The sequence below is a fragment of the Diprion similis genome, chromosome 12 (genome assembly GCF_021155765.1).
Source record: "Diprion similis isolate iyDipSimi1 chromosome 12, iyDipSimi1.1, whole genome shotgun sequence".
Lineage (NCBI taxonomy): Eukaryota > Metazoa > Arthropoda > Insecta > Hymenoptera > Diprionidae > Diprion > Diprion similis.
Genome location: NC_060116.1, coordinates 17,341,666 through 17,360,818, shown reverse-complemented (window position 1 = coordinate 17,360,818; position 19,153 = coordinate 17,341,666). Strand labels below are relative to the sequence as shown.

General features: G+C 38.7%; 3 protein-coding genes across 6 annotated transcripts in view; all 3 read left to right on the top strand.

Annotated features, from left to right (window-relative positions):
• The first annotated feature begins 136 nt into the window (after positions 1-136).
• LOC124413237 (FHF complex subunit HOOK interacting protein 2A-like) lies at positions 137-5,994 on the top strand. Of its 2 annotated transcripts, none has more exons than XM_046893686.1 (6): positions 137-973; positions 2,119-3,348; positions 3,500-3,950; positions 4,019-4,379; positions 4,450-4,950; positions 5,033-5,994. In XM_046893686.1, exons 1-6 carry the CDS (start codon positions 944-946, stop codon positions 5,130-5,132), a joined length of 2,673 nt encoding a protein of 890 aa, XP_046749642.1. In that variant the 5' UTR covers positions 137-943; the 3' UTR covers positions 5,133-5,994. The 2 variants fall into 2 exon arrangements, with proteins under 2 accessions (XP_046749642.1, XP_046749641.1); XM_046893685.1 differs by lacking the exon at positions 137-973 and adding an exon at positions 1,658-1,815.
• A 430-nt stretch (positions 5,995-6,424) lies between these two features.
• On the top strand, positions 6,425-9,267 carry LOC124413242 (DALR anticodon-binding domain-containing protein 3). Of its 3 annotated transcripts, XR_006929855.1 has the most exons (6): positions 6,425-6,775; positions 6,865-7,495; positions 7,734-7,867; positions 7,958-8,125; positions 8,349-8,536; positions 9,094-9,267. XR_006929855.1 is itself a non-coding variant. In XM_046893700.1 (5 exons), the coding sequence occupies exons 1-5, from the start codon at positions 6,497-6,499 to the stop codon at positions 8,466-8,468; spliced, it is 1,305 nt and encodes a 434-aa protein (XP_046749656.1). In that variant the 5' UTR covers positions 6,425-6,496; the 3' UTR covers positions 8,469-9,064. The 3 variants fall into 3 exon arrangements, 2 of the variants coding, with proteins under 2 accessions (XP_046749656.1, XP_046749655.1); XM_046893700.1 differs by lacking the exon at positions 9,094-9,267 and having other exon boundaries at positions 7,761-7,867; positions 8,349-9,064; XM_046893699.1 differs by lacking the exon at positions 9,094-9,267 and having other exon boundaries at positions 8,349-9,064.
• A 642-nt stretch (positions 9,268-9,909) lies between these two features.
• LOC124413243 (max dimerization protein 1-like) overlaps positions 9,910-19,153 on the top strand; it is a 121,925-nt gene continuing 112,681 nt past the window's right edge. Inside the window, exons 1-3 of the mRNA XM_046893701.1 lie at positions 9,910-10,940; positions 17,190-17,283; positions 17,792-17,821. Coding sequence (XP_046749657.1) covers positions 10,886-10,940; positions 17,190-17,283; positions 17,792-17,821 — 179 coding nt within the window. The 5' untranslated portion in view covers positions 9,910-10,885. The remainder of the gene's footprint in view (positions 10,941-17,189; positions 17,284-17,791; positions 17,822-19,153) is intronic.

The window sequence follows — 19,153 nt, the reverse complement described above, 5'->3', positions numbered from 1 at the left end:
TAAAGAAGTACTATTGTATTCCGCTATAATGATGTGTGTCAGTTTTATATTAGATTGTTGAGCAATTTGATATGATGTACTTAACGTCGAACTTACCTTAAAGATACGTAGAGTCGCCTTAACAACAAAATTATAGCAAGTAAAATAATGAACAAGGAATTAGTGTACCTTGTTAAAAACTTGATGGAATAACTTATTACCTATTATTTTACCTTGTATACATAATACATATATATATTAGATATGAATATAATATGTTGAGAAAACTGGCGAATGTGTGAAAGAGTAATTGTGGAAAGTACGAATGATTTTCGCATGATGTATCTACATTCAAGATAATGATTATGAAATATTTTTTTTTTAGTAAAGAATGTGAGATTTAAATATTGTACAGTTTATTAGTTTTTTTTTCCGTTCGCTCGTCTGTGTGTGAAAATTTTATTTTTCTTCCGTTGAGCGACTGCTCCTGGAAAAAGAAATCTTTCATTTGGATCGTTGATTAAACTGCTACCGTTTATTACCGCGCATGTAAGCAAGCGCGAAGAATAATATGACGCAATTTTCAATACATATATGTATTATTTGAACAAATGTGCAGATGGTATGCATTATGATGTTAATATTGGAGCGTTTCCATCATGCCAACGTATGTTGAATCATAATATATTGAACAATTTGTGCGACGAAATTTGGTGTGAAGTCTCTTATTCGCCATTTCATGCCCCGTTACATCCGTTATCTCTACGATCTCCTGATAAAGCTACAGTATACACGATAGATAAGCGGAAACCTGAATATACCAACTCGCCGTTGGCATAGAGTCGATACGACCTCCAAAATTATATATTCACTTTCTATACTGCGTAATTTTTCTCTTTCGATCATCCTGTTTCGTACTGTTGTATCATTCAGTGGCGACAAGCCTACCAGGAATCATTATATTATGATTCGTCGACTTCGAAAGTTAATGCCGGTGAGTAAAAAAAAATTTACGTATACGTGTATGAATTAATTTTAACCTTACAGATGCATTGTTATATTCCATATTATCGGATGCTGTGCGGTAAGTCATAGAAATGATACTTCTATATTTCCATACAAACTGCCGCTATCGTCAAGAGATTACATTTTAATTCTATTGCACCTGTATGTGAAAGTCTATACGATAGTGTAGTAGTATGTACTCTCTCTATATTGAAAATATTCAAAACATACATGTATAGTTACAAAATTAAAACTTACATAACGAACGAGTAAAGTTCGAACAAATTTTATGCAGCTATACTTACTACAAAATTGATTTTCTAATTGTTATTATCAAGTATTATCATTATCATTAATGTTATGGTTGTAAAAAGAATTACAAAACACAATTATATACTATTTATTGTGTAAATTCTCGCTACAAAGCATGCATATATTTCGGAAATCTTTTGTCAAGCTTATTGTGAGTATAGCACATTACATCGATGCTATTCAAAGTTTTCTATAAAATTTGTATTCATTGAATCGAATAGATTTGTGTGTGGTTGGTATTTCGTAGCATTGGTTAGATTTGAGCTGTACTGGCGCCACCTTTTGCCATCGGTCAACCCTACGACTTGTCAAAGTCACAAGTTTCGCGTCGTCTGCACGAAATTATCGTAAATTCCTCTGATAATGTAAAAGATTTGTAACAATAAAAGAAATGTCTTCGGCAGATCCGTGACGAGTTGAAAGTACTAATTATCGAGTAACGGTAGAAAATATTTTCAATCATTCGTTTGAAAAATGATCAGCACTTTTCAAGCTGCCTTAAAAAATGCCGTGGATGTGGTGAGTTTGTTATCAAACTTTTTTATCCAAGACTATTAGTTTTTATCAAGCAACGTTGTTTCGTTTTTGTATTTACATCCTGTAACAATTTAGTCATTTTTATACATAACCTATGTCAGCCAAGGATCGCGTTCAATTTTACGCTTTTATTTCCCCTAACATCGTATAAATATATCAGCATACAATCCGCGTCAAACTGAAATATTAAAGTCTTGAATTACCTTTTTCGACTTCAAAATAATTTATCTGAAATGTTTCGGGTTAGTCAGAGCTTGCTACAATAAAAAATAATTTTCATTTCAGGTTGCCCCACCTGCGACGGCCTTGGATGACTTTACTTATCATTGGAAACAGCTTATGAACTTCTATGTGAACCACCTAACCAACTGCAAATTGCCTATCGAAGCTACAAACATTCCTCATCACTTGGATCGGCTGCTTGAAATTTTGATCAGCGAGGAGAATGTATTGGGTTCAGAGAACCCCGGACCCTGTCTGGAATACCTGTTACAGCACCGCCTGCTGGATTTGCTAGCGACATTAGCCAGTGCCGAAGCACCTCCTGGCATGAGATATGTCTGCTTGTTTTTTCTGAGGAGATTGTTAACACGGTTGCAGCATCCACTACTGCCTCACGTTTCGGTTTACACACCAGTTCAGAGACTGATCGCATTATGCAACGGGAGTCTGGCCTCACCAACAGAGAATGAAGAGATTCAGTTCTTGGTTGCTCTGTGTTTCTTGATCTGCAAGCATCCGAACCTCACCTACATTATGAACAATGTTAGGCTTCCTCCGCAGAAGCAAAACGCATTGGCCAATTCTGGTTCAAACAAACTGGAAACACAACAAATCACGTACGTTCCTACGAGAACAAGGAACAATTCTAATCCACTGTTTGAGCCTCTGGACACGCAAGCTGTAACTCTGATTAATCCAGATTTACACAAATGTGAGAGCAGAAGGAAACTTTCAAGCAAATCTAGTCAATGTTCGTTGAGAAGTGAAAACTCGGAGAGGGATCTCTACAGTGTGCTGGATAGACAGCTATCGACTAATTCAGATACGGTCGTTATGGAACACAAAAGAAAAATCTCAAATTATTCTAATGTTTCGTTATCATCAGATGAGGTAGATTGTACATCGCCACAGTCTAGTTCTTATTTAAAGAAAACCGATGGCGGTTCATCTTTGTCAGCCAATGAAATGACCAACAAATATTTGAAAAATAGTTCAAACGGGTCCGCAAATTCCTTGGAAGAGATCGAATCTAAACTACAGGATCTCAGGGAATTGCAAATAGAATTCAAGAGCGATTCACCTTTCACTGCTGCTTCTTCTGAATTGGATAAGGCTGAGGCAAACTACAAGTTTCTTGAGAATATTCCTAAACCAACCAAACCTGAATTTGATTCAGCTAGTGACGTTTCAACCCGGAATAAACCCCTGCAAAGTTCTGCGGATATTTCATTGCAAATTGAAAGTTCGAAGTGCTTGCTACTTGACGCTTTGATAAGCTATTTGAATAGCGCAGTAGGTATCTAAATGTTAACGGAAAAATCTTCTTATATTTGAAAATATTATTATTGCTAATTTTCTTGGACGTATGGAAACTCAGATGCAATCAAAAGACGTTTGATTACTGGTGAACCTATTATTTAATGCTGGATTATCTCATTTTCAGGATAACATGGTCAGAGTTAAGGCTTGCGAAGGAATAATGGTTTTGGCCTCATTGCAAGATTCACGATTTGCTCGCAGTGTTGCAAACAGTCAACTACCTTTTGCCTTGTCAAATAGATTGGAAAACTTGTTTAATTTAATACCAGCCCATGTCGATCCGACTGAAATTGATGAGGTTAATGTGACTTGGGGATTGGATTCCCCATTGTGGACCAGTGAAAATAAATTTCCAGGATGCAGACCGGTTGCCGCCTTTTTCATGTGGCTCGATTACTGTGATCAGCTGACTAGAGAGGCGCACTCGATAGTGGGAGAAATTCTGGCTGAAAATATTCGTGTTATGTTTTTTCAAAAAATATTAACACCAGCACTTTCTGACCATCATGTCGTATTGATTACAGCACTCGTCACGAAATGTTTGAAGGAGATTACCTCACCTTATCTAAACGCTGGTGAGAAAGCTGTGGCGGACAAGAAATTGGTTCTTTATAACTTGAATGTTTCTCACCTTAATTTGCAGAAATCAATTACTGGCTTGTGGGCTTTCATCGGGACCCAGAGTTACCTGGTATCTTACCATCCCCCGTTGTGCATCAGTTGATAAAAAATTGCTACACCGACAGCGACGATTTGACGCTTGAAACACTAAGACTGTTTGAAGAAATGATCGAGAGACGGCATGAGCATATTCTCCACTGCCTGATCCTGACCTATCTGACTTCCAGAGGATACTATGACAATACCGCCGCGGACAGTGCAATCGCGTCGTGGAGCGATGAAGAAGATGAAAGAGAGAAGAGTAGGGGCACTTTGGACTTGTCGAGTAAACAAAATTATAGTAGAACGCTGGCGCCTTCAAACATACACAGGATTATAAATTGGTATGATTTCTCTAACTCAATTGAAATAAGCTACTTTTGACTAATACTACAACTATCTCTCCTGTTTCAGTTTTCTATCCTTATTACCGAGGAGCCTTCAGTCGGATATAGATGCAAATAACTACGAGCAATACATGACCGACTGGGAGAAGCAATATTCGTCTATCCTTGTTGAGTGTGCATTATTTTCTTGGCCTCTAGAAGCTGTGACAATCGATGACACCGCCAGTTCGGATTCAAGGCCAGAGGCTGACCACTGTTCACCTCGATTTTATCCGGGGCCGTTCTTGACCATGTTATTTGAGAAAGTTACCAAAATTCCCAGTCAGAAGTACGAAATCAATTTGCAACTGACCGTACTGGTGTCGAAGCTGGCACTCCTACCGCATCCATATGTTCACGAATATCTGCTCAATCCATTGTTACCCTTGACTCCTGGCACAACGAGCTTGTTTGGCTGCTTGCAACAAGTTGTAAAGCATCTGGCAGCAGAGGTTCCGAAGATACCGGACTATAAACGGTTATTGAAAGATACGAGGAAAAAATTATTGGATGATTCTGTTCAAAGTCAGTAAGTATCGATGTTAAACGGCAATAAATGAGTCACTAATTATAGACAATCACTATTGACGAGTTTGTCTCTGCATTTTCAGAATGAAGGAGAGTATTCTGCTCGATAGCGTTGTGATTACTGAAGAATTTTGCAAAGAGTTAGCAGCGATCGCATACGTCAAGTATCATCGGTCGATGTAAATTATGTACTTATTGTAAGTATTAAAGCTAGTCCGTAATCTTTTAGAAGAATATTAACGTATGCGAAAAAAGGCCTTAGTAGTTGAATGTACCAATCTTTTCGATTTTTTATGTTGCTAAAAATAAAAAAAAGATTTCTAATGCAGTAGTGATCACAGTAAATGAAATTAGCTTACTATGAAAAGTGAAAAATATGCTGAATTCATGTACCAGCCAAGTGAAATTCTTTTTCAAAGTTACTTCAATTACAACCCGCTATTACAAATATCCGATCAGGTGATGTAAAAATAAAATACGAAATCACCGTATGTAATACGAATTATGAACAGGTACTGTTTCATATTCGCCAAGATATTTAATTTGGGAAAGTATTGTCGGAGTCTGAGCGATAATAATCGATGTTTTTATTTTGGTCGGTTACAATGCTATTACAAAATGTAGTTCTAAGATGACAAAGTGAAATAATTGACACATTTTTTTTTTCCAAAATACAAAAAAAAAAATGTTTTTTTTTTTTTTTTAGCCGGCAGGACTAGCTAAATCAGATATGCTAACACTTCGTGTACCTTATTAAGTTTTCTTAAAGTATAATTGACGATGTAATTTATCCATGTCGAATGGATAAATTACCTAAAAATTCGTACGTACAAATCAAAGTATTACATTCATGAAAGGCAATCGTGGCATGTTCAGCACAAGGTGTATTGCACCTTCTACAATGTTTATTTCCAATATGTTCGATTAAATAATATTAACGTCCCAAAGATGATGCTGTGCATTATTATTGTTATTATTATTGTTAGTATTATTGTTGTTGTTGTTGTACGTACAATGATGACACTGTATGGATATAGGTATGTATGTATATATTTGTTAAGTCGACTAGTTTTCAATAAAAACATTTTCTTGATAACTGATTATATGAGTTACCTATTATCTATTACTGTTTCAAACATCTTAATTGAAACACGTAAAATATATTTGATTGTCGAAAGAAAGCTTCAGTCTAAACATTTCTTGAAGTGACTCAAACATACTTCACGCCATATTCCGGCGAATATATTCCGTTTTGTAAAATATACAATAACGTATTAAGAAAAATGGCATTTAAAATATTTTAACAACATTTCAGGCATACAGTTGTGAGTGATAAAGGCTGTGAAAGATAGAGGGCCTTCCCGTCTCTATTTCTTGTATTGGTATGGTATGTATGTGGTCTGCGTCCATGGTTGTAGTAGTAGAGGGACTACGTGATCTTGAATGAATCAAGTGAATCAACCCACGTGTGTAAAACGAGTGAATCTTATCAACTGGGGTTGAGTGTTGTCACTTGTTAAAGAATAAGTCCCGAGTGTTTGGAAGATATGGAAGGGTGTTCAGATTTCAGGATAAAGGAGTTAGTGAACAGTATTTGCCGTTTGTTGTTGGGTGAGGAAAATGAATTCAATGAAGATCCTTCAATCCTTAAAATAAACAATGAAAATCTGTCGGAGTACGGAGACGTGTGTTTCTTAACGAACCTCGATACTTGGAAGAAAGTGTTTCGAAATAGTTTCACACCAACGACGAGCTGTGGGAATATACTTGAGCACTACTTAATCAGAAATGAGATAAAATTTGAGGACTGCGATGCTGTGGAAAAGGTGAGAGAAACATAACCTCCAACGTTTTCTAACCTATTTCTCGTATCACACCGCATCGGAAGTAACGATATCTTTGATCATCATTCTAGGCCTTTCAGAATATAGTACAAGCTAGTAGCAATTGGTCTCTGAAAATCGAGACATGTCAGCTTCGAAATGAAAGAGTATCCGTATTTTTAAACAGAACTCAGACTTTTGCAAACGGACTAGCTCGTATTGTGGTCAGAGACCATAGCTATGGTCAATTAACGCCAAAGTGTGGATCTTTCTTTTTTCATATCGTCAAAGATCTAGACTCAGATTTGACAAACCTACGATTGCGTCTGATTAAAGGTGTGGCTGAAAATATAGTCAAGGCTAACGGATACCAGGTATCCGAAGGTAGCGACAGTGACAGGTATTATGTGACCACCAAGTCAAAAAGAGATTTGACCAAATATCCCAAAATACTGTTATGTGGGGTGACAAAGAATTCTGTTACCGGAACAAAGGAAACTGCGCTCACAGAAGCTGAATATTTGCGTCGAAAGTTGGCGGAGCTAGCCGATACAACAGAACATAGACTGTCTGATTTGGCTGAACCGAAACATGAACAAAATTCTGTACTTTCGCAAATCGCAGAGGCAGTGATTGCGTTACAGTTTTTGGCTGTGAAACCTAGTCGTACTCTTACAATTTCTTCCGAGCTAGGCTTGGATGAGACTACTATAAATGTTAAAGGTGAATATGAATTAAAATAAGTATTAGAGCTGTTATCATTATGAAAAATTCTCAGATTTGTGGTTCAGCTTTTTCTATTCTAACTATGAGTAGTTTTCGAATACAGTACTTCATCCAAACATTTGGGGCTGGAACTCTTCTCTTATTTATAAATCAACTGATTTCCCTTATATTTTTACCTTCTACGTTTAACCTGACGCCGTTTTTACACATAAAATGAAATATTCAATTGTTTCAGGTTCGTCCTTTATTTTGTATAATACAGCTAGGATATCAGCAATATTTCAGAAGTTTGACCAACAATACTTGAAAGGAGACTACCCGAGTTTGCCAAGTATTGAAGAGGTGGATTTTTCACTACTCAGGGAAGCGGTAAAAGTCTCTCTTAATAATTGAATAATTGAGAGAAATTTCAAAGTTTTCTTTCAGATATTAATTCCCAATACTTTCGTTCAATTCCAGGAGGAGTGGGAATTGATGCACATCTTTTTACTTGGCTATCCAGAAATGGTAAAAAGTTGTGCGAGGCTCACCGGAGATCTGGAGGTTTGTCCACACTACATATGCTCGTTTTTGTCACGATTGGCCAGCAAGTTCAGCGCCTATTATCGCCGAGTTCGCGTATTGACTGTAGGTATAATTTTATACTGCATAGGACAATTGCTCCTTTCAATTTTATTGGTACTTCTTTTCTCAAACAAAGTCGAGAGTTATAAAAATAAAAAAATTTATGGTCAAAATTGAAGAGAGTGAGGAACCCCTGAATTTTTATTGTAACAGTATTAAATCTTTCAATGGCTAAAGACAGTACTTCAGAATGACTCGAGTAAACAATATTTTGTCGATGTTGCAGGAAGGACGAGATCATTTATTACCAACTATGATGGCAAGATTGTATCTTCTGAAGGCAATACAGATAGTAACACGCAATGCTTTGAGTCTACTTAATCTAGATCCAGTTTCGAGAATGTAATGATAAATTGGAACTAATTGACCGACCAATTGAATCGCAAAATTTCCAGCCGATTGGAAACAATATGAGTGAGTTGAGAACCGTCTCTACTCTCTTTCTCTCTCCTTTCTCTTTGTACGCTTCTCTCGTAAGATCTCAAAAACCTGAGCCTTATATACAGCTTATCTATCAGCGTTATTTGATAATGTTGATAAAGGTGCACCTGAAAGACGATGTGTTTGCATGCGACGGTATCTAATAAAGTCAAAGTATAGGCGTGCAGTTTATTTTACGGTAATGAAAACATATTTTTATTGATTACATATACCAGGAGACAGTTTGAATATGTGATACAATCGAATGATACGTTAGAGTTTTCAAGCTAAGATTTGTCCCAATATCGATTACCTGTACCATGAAGTATGACCTGTCTTAGAGAATCGTTAGGCTGTATAAAATATCGAGGTACTACAATGTGTATAGATTACACTCCATATATTTCATGTTTCTCATTTGACTTGTCTAACAAAGGGGGAGAAATATTTTCTTTTTTTTCTCTGATAGTTTCACGTTTTCTCTACCCAACTTCCTGTCCCTTAGTCGTTTGTTATTTTAATTCGTTTTTAATTTATTCCCAACTCATTAGTAGCTACAACAGCAATCATGGTCAACAATGAAAACGGAAGTACCATATCTGTTGTTCAATAAATCGCTGTGATGGGGGTTTACAAGATACATGTATAATAAGTAGCAGTTACTGGTGACGTAGCGTCGCGGTAAAAAATATACGAAAGAAAGCAAAAGAAAGAGTTGTCGATTCGGAATCCTCGTCGCATCAATCTCGGGGTTTGAAATACCCACAAGAACGAACTGCGGACGATGGATATGCATAAACTTAGGTATATTAGTTTGTTTTCTTTAATCGGGGCCAAGTTTGAGTGGTCGACAGGGTTCGTCGCGTCGGTATACTAAAAAAGGAAAAGGAAGAAGAAAAGGAAAGAAACGTAGAGAGAAGTGTAAGGTGGCGGCGGCAGAGAAGATCGCCCGCGTGGTGTATCGTTCGATCTCTTAATTATAATACGGTTCGTCGGTGAAGTACGGGAGAAAGATGAAAAAGCAAAAAAAGAAGAAAGAAAAAGAAAAGCGAAAACTGATGTAGATTAGAAACTAAGAAAGAAAGAAAGAAGGAAAGAAAGAAAGAAAGAAAGAAAAATAGTGGCGCACGTATGAGCGTCAGCCAGAGCCAGCTGTTTGTTTTGTTTTCGGGCATGAAATTCACGTGACACCGTCAGGTAGTGGCACCGTAGCACTGTAGTGGCGGACTGCACGGCCGCCTCTCTGTCCGCCGCTCCGATTGGCCGTATCCATGCACTCGCGCAATGCTCGGCCAATGAGAGGGCGCGTTAGTGCGGGACGGCTGGTCCGTCGGTGCAAAGACGTTTGACATCGATAAATGCGTGAGAGTGCTCGCGAGGTGCGGAGCCAGGCCGTCGTGCGTTCCTTGTGTCCGTTCGTTCGTTCGTTCGATTGTTAGTCGATTGGTTGGCTGGTTGTTTCTTGGTTGTTTTGTTTTTTTTTTGTTACATTTTTTATTTAAAAAATATAAATATAAATAATCTGTGCGAGATTAACGAGAACGCGGTAGTTTCGAGTGGGTTCTCCGCTTTTTCATTACTACATACTTCCTTCCTCCTGTCGTGAACAACGTCGTGTTTTTAATACCTGTTTTCAACTTAACTCCGCTGTCTCAGCGTTACGTGTGCGATCGTGTTTTGTTCCGCTTTTCCGTTTTATTTTCGCCCCTCCACCAGCCCCGCTTTCCTTTGCTCTTCCATTACGTCGAAAGTGTGCGTTAAACAAAAGTGACCGTCATCGAGCGTTATTGCGTGACGTTCGGGACATAAGCGGATCGAGAAACGGAATTCGAGTGTGGAATAGAGAGAGAAAGAAGAGAGAGAAAGAGAAAGAGAAAACTAGTGGAGGGGAGAAAGTGATGAGATTAATTCGTGGTATCGAGGATAACGTAAGATAAAGAATAAGTCTATTAAACGTCAAGTAAGCACAAACTCGCGTACAGAATATTCACTTATATATACATATATTCCCACACTCGCACACACTCTCTCACACAGATACACACGCACACAATCGACGCGCGCGCGTAAAAGGATTTTATCTAACAACAAAAAACGCCTGACTTCCCGTAATAGTGAAAAAGTGAAGAAAAGTCAGGGAACGAATTGCGGCGACGAGTCAACTTGGTGTTAACGTTAGACAAAAGAAAAATAACTTAACTTAATCCTCGAGGGACGAGATAAAATATAAACAAAGGTAATCGCCTGTAAGAAAAAGTGACTACGAAGCAGCGCGACGACGGAACGGGAAGAGAATTAACGGTACGCATCGACAGTGCAGGGTAATCTGAAAATCACGGAAATATGAGCATTGCTGCCCTCCTGGAGGCCGCTGAATACATTGAACGAAGAGAAAGGGGTAAGTGCAGGATGCAGTTTGATTCTTCTACTCCTTCCTCCTCCCTGCATTCGCTCGTTTCCCGACTAGGTCTGTCTATCTGTCTGTCTGGCTGTTTGTCTGTTTGTCTGTTTGTCTTGCGTTAATCCCAACCAGCAAACAGCCGGCGATGTTTGCGAGGAAGCGACACGACGCGTGGTCTTCGCTCGAAGCAAGTGTCATCGTCAGTCAGTCAGCCGAGCGGCGATCTTCTTCTCTTCTGTCACTCGGCGTGTTGTATGTGCGAGCCTAGAGTTGCATCGGCCGTGGCGCGTGTGCGTTGCGTGAGGACAATGACGATGCGGAGTGCCGCGTCTGGATTATACTTAAACCTCGCTTCGGGGTGCGTTTCGAACGTACGCGTGTGTGCGCGACGATGCGCGTGCATGCGGGGAGGTCCCTCGAAACGTACCTACATCCTAGCATAAAACACGTAGAGTGAAACCTGGACGTGTGTTGGGATGTGCATCGCACACGCTCCGTCCGCGCGCGTCGCATGTGACGTTCTTCGCGTTGCGAGGGTGACGAGGAAGGAGGAACTGAAATGTTTGTTAATAGTTTTTCAATCAGGACAAATTCCTATTCTAGGTATATATATATATATATATATATATATATGAAACACGGTCTCGTAAGAATCTTCGTCGTAGGTACCTGGTACTGGGTGGAGAACTAATTAATGCATTCAGAATTTCAAATTTCATGTATATATATATATATATATATACATCTACACAGTTATTTCGATCGATATATTATGTAGATGACAGTAGAAAGCAAGTTGTTGTTTTTGTTGTTGTTGTTGTTGTTGTTGATGGTATCATTATTTTTTATAACGCATGTTTTTATTCGGCCGTTGTTTCTTGGGTAAAGACGTTGAAGCTTATTTCATAAAAATATGTAACTTTTTATGCATTGCTGGTGTTAGGACATTATTGTGTGTATACAAAAATTTAGGGAACGCGTTTCTGAAGTTACACAAGGGATTGTAGTCGTTTTTATAATACGACTTTCTGATCGATGTACCGACAATTAATTATACAATTCCAAAATCAAGTCATCCAATTGACGGTGGAAAAGAAACGTTCTCGATCTCGTTCGGGCCCGTTCAAATACACACATGTCACATACGTCTAAAAAATTACGACCCTGGTATTCGTTTAATCTGAATGACCCGACCCCGATCGTTCGATAAATTAATATTATGCGCGCGTGGGTGTGTGTGTATTTATATATAATATACAGACATACATACACACGAGTATATATTACATATGTATGCACCGCGTGTGTCTGAATGCACCGAACTCAGCATCAGAACTTGCAGAACGCGCGCAACGACAAGGCTTACATAAGAAAGTAATTCGAGAGTCTTATACGTGCCACATCTTCTCGTCGGGTAGCGGACGAGGAAAATATTCGCGCAAACAAACAAAAATAGCACGTAGGGAAAAAAGTATGCGGTAAGATGCGTGCGGACTTCTGGATTTTCAGGCAAATTGGCATATGTATCCTAATGTACATATATATATATATATATATATATATAATGAAATGAGGCTGATGTTAGTATAACAACGCTAACGTAACGAAACATTAGGGAGAATGTAATCATTATTGCGCAATTTTAGAATGACTTTTAAGGTAAAGTTGGCTTTGCACGATATGAGTGTATTTTATTTATCGTTTCTAAACAAGGTGCGAAGTAACTATTTCTCCTAAACGTGCATCGTTATCGTAGTAACGTACGTTACTAACTTCATCCTTGTATATATAGTGAATAATGTAGTACATGTTGATTCGGAAAATCAACGTTAAAAAAATAATTGTAAAAATCACAAACATTTTCCTTCTTGTCTGTAGAACAACTACATGTGAAAATAAAAATCGTTTATATTTCTTTGCATCTGTTTCTTATGTTCGCGGTGCAGTGACGCGGCCTCGAAACGAGACGACATGCCGGTATACGCGTCGTCGCGATCTTGTACAGCATGATGCTATACATATGCCTACTATAAGACGAGGTCCGTTGTTGCACCTCTTGCCATTTCGTTCGTACGTGATCACGCGCACGTAAGTACTCCTCGTCGTCGAAGAATCGTGTCTCATCGAATTCGCCTGGTCTCTACGTTCGTCATACGTATAGGTGCGCACACACACACAAAATATGTGACGTAGGTGGTGGATATAACAGGCGGATTAGCGTAGAGCAGATATCCGTGCATGCATTGCTGCATCTAGCAGCTCTTACGTACTACCTATATGTATACTCTATATAGGTATATTTACTAAATGAGCGTCTCCGCTGCAGTGTAACACCTTCGTACACATTGACATTCCACACACACACACACACTGTTGCCCCGCGTTGCACTTGTTGTCACGTACGCCGCCGAGGCCAACGTCAGCTACGTATTCACGCATGTACATACCTATACCTATACATATACCTATACGCGTACGTATGTATGGATGGTGCCGAGCGATGAGCGGCTCTGCAGCAGGCGTGCGTGCGTCAGTGTGTGACTCGGTTACCGTCCTCGTTCCTTCCTCCGGTGTTTCACTCTCCCAGCAACCCTGTAGGCCTTTCACCCTCCCCCCCTCCCTCCCCTACACGTAGCGTGCATCTAACCTCTCCGTCCCTCCTCTTTTTCTCCCTCTCACCGAGCCAGGGAGTTCAACCTTGGACACATCTATATATTCACATTACTTTTTATCATTCCACTTGACGGAGAGTTTTGAGAACTGGTGCACAGCATGCATGCAGCCAGTCTCGTAGGTATACCTATACTATACTATATAGCTACTGCAACGAGGGTGGGGGTGGGGGGGGGGGTTGCTTGATTGACTCTCCGTTTTGCCTCTACAAGTGCTGTCTGCGTGCGATGTGTAGGCGAGCGCGTCTATATATTTATATATGTGTATTGTGTCTGCGATCTTGTTATAAATACTGCACCTATACATATATGTATACATCTATATATGTAGTTGTAGGCAGTCGTAATCGCGACGCATGTATTGTGTTCCTGCGAGTGCACTGTATGCAGTGCCAAAGTACAGATGTGCTCATGGTACATATTATAACGATAATATAACTAACAATAAACTGATAACGCGTCGCGGTGGTGCAGATGATAATATCAATATGTATAATAATGATAATGACGACGACGACGGCGACGACGACGAGGACAACGACAACAGTAATGATGATGATGATGATGATGATGATGATGATGATGATGAGGAAGCGATTGGTGCAACGATGCATACCTATAGAACATTGTTTTGTTCGAATGTATCGGATACGCTGCAGCATCGATAATCGATTTTTAAGAAATCGTATCAGTGTTATTATCATTGTTTTCTCACTGATATTATTACTATACCTATCTCCGTCTTATATGTATACATAGATAGGAACGAATAGTTTCTAGCTTGCCTGAAATAATGATCTAAAATTCATACATACATGATATCATACACGTATATGCATTTGGGAATTATGTACCGGGCATAATTCGAAAATAATTATAGCCAACGTATTTTCTTCTTTTCGGCCGATTAGGCTGTAGCTTATCACGAAACTTCTCCGTATTTCATTAATTTCTTTTTCTCATCGGACTCGAGTCCTCATTTTTTTTTTCTCTACTTCTTTCTTTTTCTCTTCTCCTTTTCTACGGATACGGTTTATGTACAGCCAATAAAGTCGCGTTACTAACGCGACACGGTGTGGCTGGCGGTCACAATTTGTGGTGAAAAAAGTTAGAGAGCGTGAAACTTTAGGCACATATTATGTAGGTGACTCTACACTGCACGATAGTCGTGTACAGGTAAAATAGAAATGTAGAAAATGCATCTTTAAGGTGTTGACGAATTTTTGCCGCCTCACTTTTTCTCGGTATATATTTTATTGAAAAAGTAATAATATTTAAAATAATCTGTAACTGCGAGGTTTTAGTCGGCATTAGTGCTACTACCTTTAAAAAAATTTACATCACGATACCAGCAAATCTAGACGAATTGCACTTTCTCTAAATAAAAAAAAAAAATCAGATTTCGGGGGTGTGCAATTCGTCGAGATTGCGTGGTTTGATTATGTGATTTTTTTCCCAGACAGTAGCACTAATGCCGACTAAAACATCGCGGTTAAAAAATTTTTTCAAACATTATTACTTTTACAATAAAATATATACTGAGAAAAAAGTTTTTCTCATGTTATTTCCATAAGAAACTTCGACCACAAAGCAGACTATCTTAGACTTGATGTAAGAATTTGAAAAAATTGGGTCATAGTGTTCTAATTATTTGAAGCTGATTTGGAGGTTCGGGCTAATGTATACTCGTCAATTTTCTTAAAGTTCATGCAGTCTGTAACATTATCTCGACAGGATGCGCACATAGGCGTTACGTGTATATTATACACTAACAGTATTATTCTCTTCTTTCCCCCCACCTCGGTACATCTTCCTCCGAATCATGATCTTCGTTCTCCGTCCATCCGTCAGTCCGCCAACATCCTTTTTTTTTTAATCGTCCCGCACTCTCTTCCTCTATCTCTCGTGTCGCGTTTTCTTCATCCCTCCTCCTCCTCCTCCGCCTCCTACTCCTCCTACTCCTTCTTCTCTTCTCTCTCTCTCTTCTCGACCGGCATAGCCCTTGAGATCAACCTCCTCCGGTGTTTAGTTTGCCAGCTCACTCTCTCACTCACTCACTCGCTCGCTCACTCGCCCAGTAATATAACGGGACTAACGTGAAAGCATTGGGTCAGATGGCGTGGCAGCGTCCGCGTCTTACTTGTCGTCACGGCTCGATGGCCGTGAGCTCGCTTGCTCGCGTGCCTGGTTTCGTATAATCCTGCTTTATACGCTACACCAGATATACCGACGAACCTCTCCTCATGCTCGCCACTCTCCTGTCTTTTCACTTGCGTTTTCCTATCACTGTACGACGGGGCTTGTTGTTTTGTTTTGTTTTTTTGTTTTTTTTTTTGTTTTTTTGCAAATTTTTTCTCTACACTTTTATTTCACTAATTGCTGATCGACTAGGTAATGATTCTTGGTTTTTATTTTTATCTCTTTTTACTCTTCTCAGTCTGTTCTTCTTTCTCTTCAGTGCGTGTTCTCTGTTGCATGATATGTCTCTTTTGTAAAAATAACTAGAATACTATCTGTCATTTGTCAAGTTTAGACGATTATCAACGGTGATAATGTGTTGAAATTTATACGGGATATTTATATACAGTTCGAGGATTGCCACCGAGGTAAACGCGTTTTGTTATTTCATTAAACAAGCAAAGGAGTACGCTTCATGTTGTTTACGTATGCAGTAGCAGCTACATGTAACTTAATTCCACCATAATTCCTACGTTAGTTGTGCAGGGCATACGTAATAATTTTTCCACTCCGAACTATGGACCGCCGAAAAGTATTGCCTTGTTGCTGTTTCTGTCTGAAGAAGAGCAGAAATTTATGAACAATTTAATAGTAAAAGACATACACATGATTTACAGATACAATATAGAATTATGAAATAATTTTATCATAAGTAATGTAAATTTTTGTCTTTCAATCGTATTGTATAATAGAGAATTGAGCTATGTACAATGTAGATTATATATGTATATGGAAATATGTCAGGAACGAATTGACGTTGCAGTCATTCCTCCAAGGGATTATTTAATTTCTACATAAAATTCGCGGCTCTTCGTCTCGCGGGTTCTACACTCACAAAATAGTCCTCCTCTCCTCTCGCACCGCCGCCGTTGCACGTGACTCGGTTGAATAATGATTCGATTACACCGTCTTTCTCCATCAGCTTATACTCTACGCATATGTATGTATAATATGTATATACTAAATACATATATACGTAATACGTATCGTTGATACACCTCGCCAGACCAACACCAGACAAACACTTAGCGTAGGTTGTTGTTGTTGTATATTAATATAATCTGTGTGCGAAGGTACATGGAGGGTACTGCCCTCTTAATTTAGAAAGCCCCGATAGATAAAAATTTTTTTCGAAACTCAATTTTTGTACTTTCTCTGTGTTAAATTTTAAAAAAATACACAATTTTATGAGTCTTGTTATTTTGGCGTTAGGACCTTTTAAATTATGAGGGCAGGGTATAGATCAGAGAATCAAACTCCGCACCATGTTATATCGGATTTTTATATGATATATATGTTTTATTACACGAAGACGTTCGTTTTTGTCATATTTCAGAGGCTGAACATGGCTACGCGTCGACAATGCCGATACCTGACGATATTCGGACCGTTGTTAAGAGGACCAAGACAAAAAAATCCCAGGGCAGCAGGTTGGTTGATTATTAAATATATTTATATTCGTATAATTATACCGAACCGACATAGTTTTCCTTTGAGAGATGAAAAGTTTCACCCCGACGAAACTTTGAGTAGTTAATGTACGTACTTGAATTAAGGTACACGTGCGGAAATTCATTCCGCGACGAATAATTTTTCTCTTCTAACTTTAATATATGTATAATGTATATATATATATATATATATATATATATATATATATATATATATATATATATATATATAAAAAATTTGCTTGCCTCGCGATTGTTGTTTGATCATTAAAATAAAAAGTGAAGTAGATGAGAAAAAAAATGTAATAAAATAAAAAAGGCTCCCGTCGTTTTCAACAATCTTTATATCCTGAATTAATTTATCTGCGTGGCCATTACTCATCGCATTGACGAAACATCATTTTACTCACCAATTCAATTTTTTCTTCGTAATTATGTCTGTGCGATCGTGATTCTAATCGTTCGTTTTTCTTTTTTTCTTTTCCAGAACGACTCATAACGAGCTGGAGAAAAATAGGTGAGTTCTTTTGTAATATATCCACACGACACTATACTTCGTGATAGTAGATTTATACGCTCGGTATACAGTAGGTATATCGTTGCTGTCACATTGATATTCGTCAAGGCGCGTAATAATGAAAGAAGACTTGAAAAGAATTAGGTTTCCTGCGGAGATACTGATGATCGTACAGTTCGAACTAACTCGCAATAATCATTCAGCGATCAATTGGGGGGAAAAACTAATCGTACCATTTCTCTTACTACGTACATCTGTTGGTGCGATGTGAACCCATTTCTTTTTCGCCACTCAATCGTACGTCCCTGAATGTTTTTGTAATCACGAGTTGGTGAAAATTGGCGTGATTTTTACGACGAAAAACTTAAACGATGGAACAACGAAGTAGGTATAAGTGTCACGTGCGTAGTGGCAGGTTTGCTTTGCCATTGGCTTCTTAGCATTTAGCATTCAGCATTCAACGGTCAACTTTTAGCACTCGGTATCGGTATAATTGGCGCTGATTAACCTCGGAAAATTTGTGGGACACAAAATTTCTACCGTTGTGTGCTCGCTGGCTGCAATCCATAGGTACATGCACACTATTGCACACCTTTGATGTAGGTGTAGGTACACCGCGAATGTCGAAGGTACGATATTAAAGCTGCTGGATTTTCAAACATATTTGTACACATTTCGTCCAAATTAAAGAACGATGTATACAGGTAATCACATACATATATGTACACCGTTGCATATGCACAAGAGTGCGATAATGATTAGGCGTATATACTGCAGAAGCAAACAGGGCGGGGGAATTGCGTAAGAACTTCACTCTAATGCAGCAGCCCACTACCGTTGCTGATGATCTTTTCTTTCGGCGGGATTCGCTCTCACTCGGGAATCCTCGGGGAGTTTGACTATTTTTGTATTTCGAACACGACCAAGCTCGAGCATAATAACACACATGCTAAGGAACTTACATCTCCGCCGATTACTTCGTCGTTGTTTACAATTACCAAGCTACGGATCCACAATCAGACTTGAAAATCGGACGACGATGAAATTTTTTGAAGTGGAAATTCAACGCGAGAGAATCTACGATCAATGTCTTATTTATTTATTTTTTTTCTTTTGTTATGAAAAATTTCTACGACCGACAGCTTTCGAGATTAATGGAAATTGAAACGTCCTCCAATCAGATTGGTCTCACGTGATCACGTGATCATGCGAAGACGGAGCCGCGCATGCGTATCTGGTTCATTTGCTTTCAAGTTATTCTACACGAATGCTCTTGCTCTGGACTGTCACGAGGAATGTACACCCTCATCAAAATGTCAATCTTATATAATA

Bases quoted from the DNA above. Each gene is read 5' to 3' on its own strand.
- LOC124413237 (XM_046893685.1), top strand. From the start codon at position 1,771: ATGATCAGCACTTTTCAAGCTGCCTTAAAAAATGCCGTGGATGTG. The intron at 3,349-3,499 runs GTAGGTATCTAA...TCTCATTTTCAG, and splicing joins TAAGCTATTTGAATAGCGCA to GATAACATGGTCAGAGTTAA. The intron at 3,951-4,018 runs GTGAGAAAGCTG...CTTAATTTGCAG, and splicing joins CTCACCTTATCTAAACGCTG to AAATCAATTACTGGCTTGTG.
- LOC124413242 (XM_046893699.1), top strand. From the start codon at position 6,497: ATGGAAGGGTGTTCAGATTTCAGGATAAAGGAGTTAGTGAACAGTATT. The intron at 6,776-6,864 runs GTGAGAGAAACA...TCATCATTCTAG, and splicing joins ACTGCGATGCTGTGGAAAAG to GCCTTTCAGAATATAGTACA. The intron at 7,868-7,957 runs GTAAAAGTCTCT...GTTCAATTCCAG, and splicing joins TTTCACTACTCAGGGAAGCG to GAGGAGTGGGAATTGATGCA.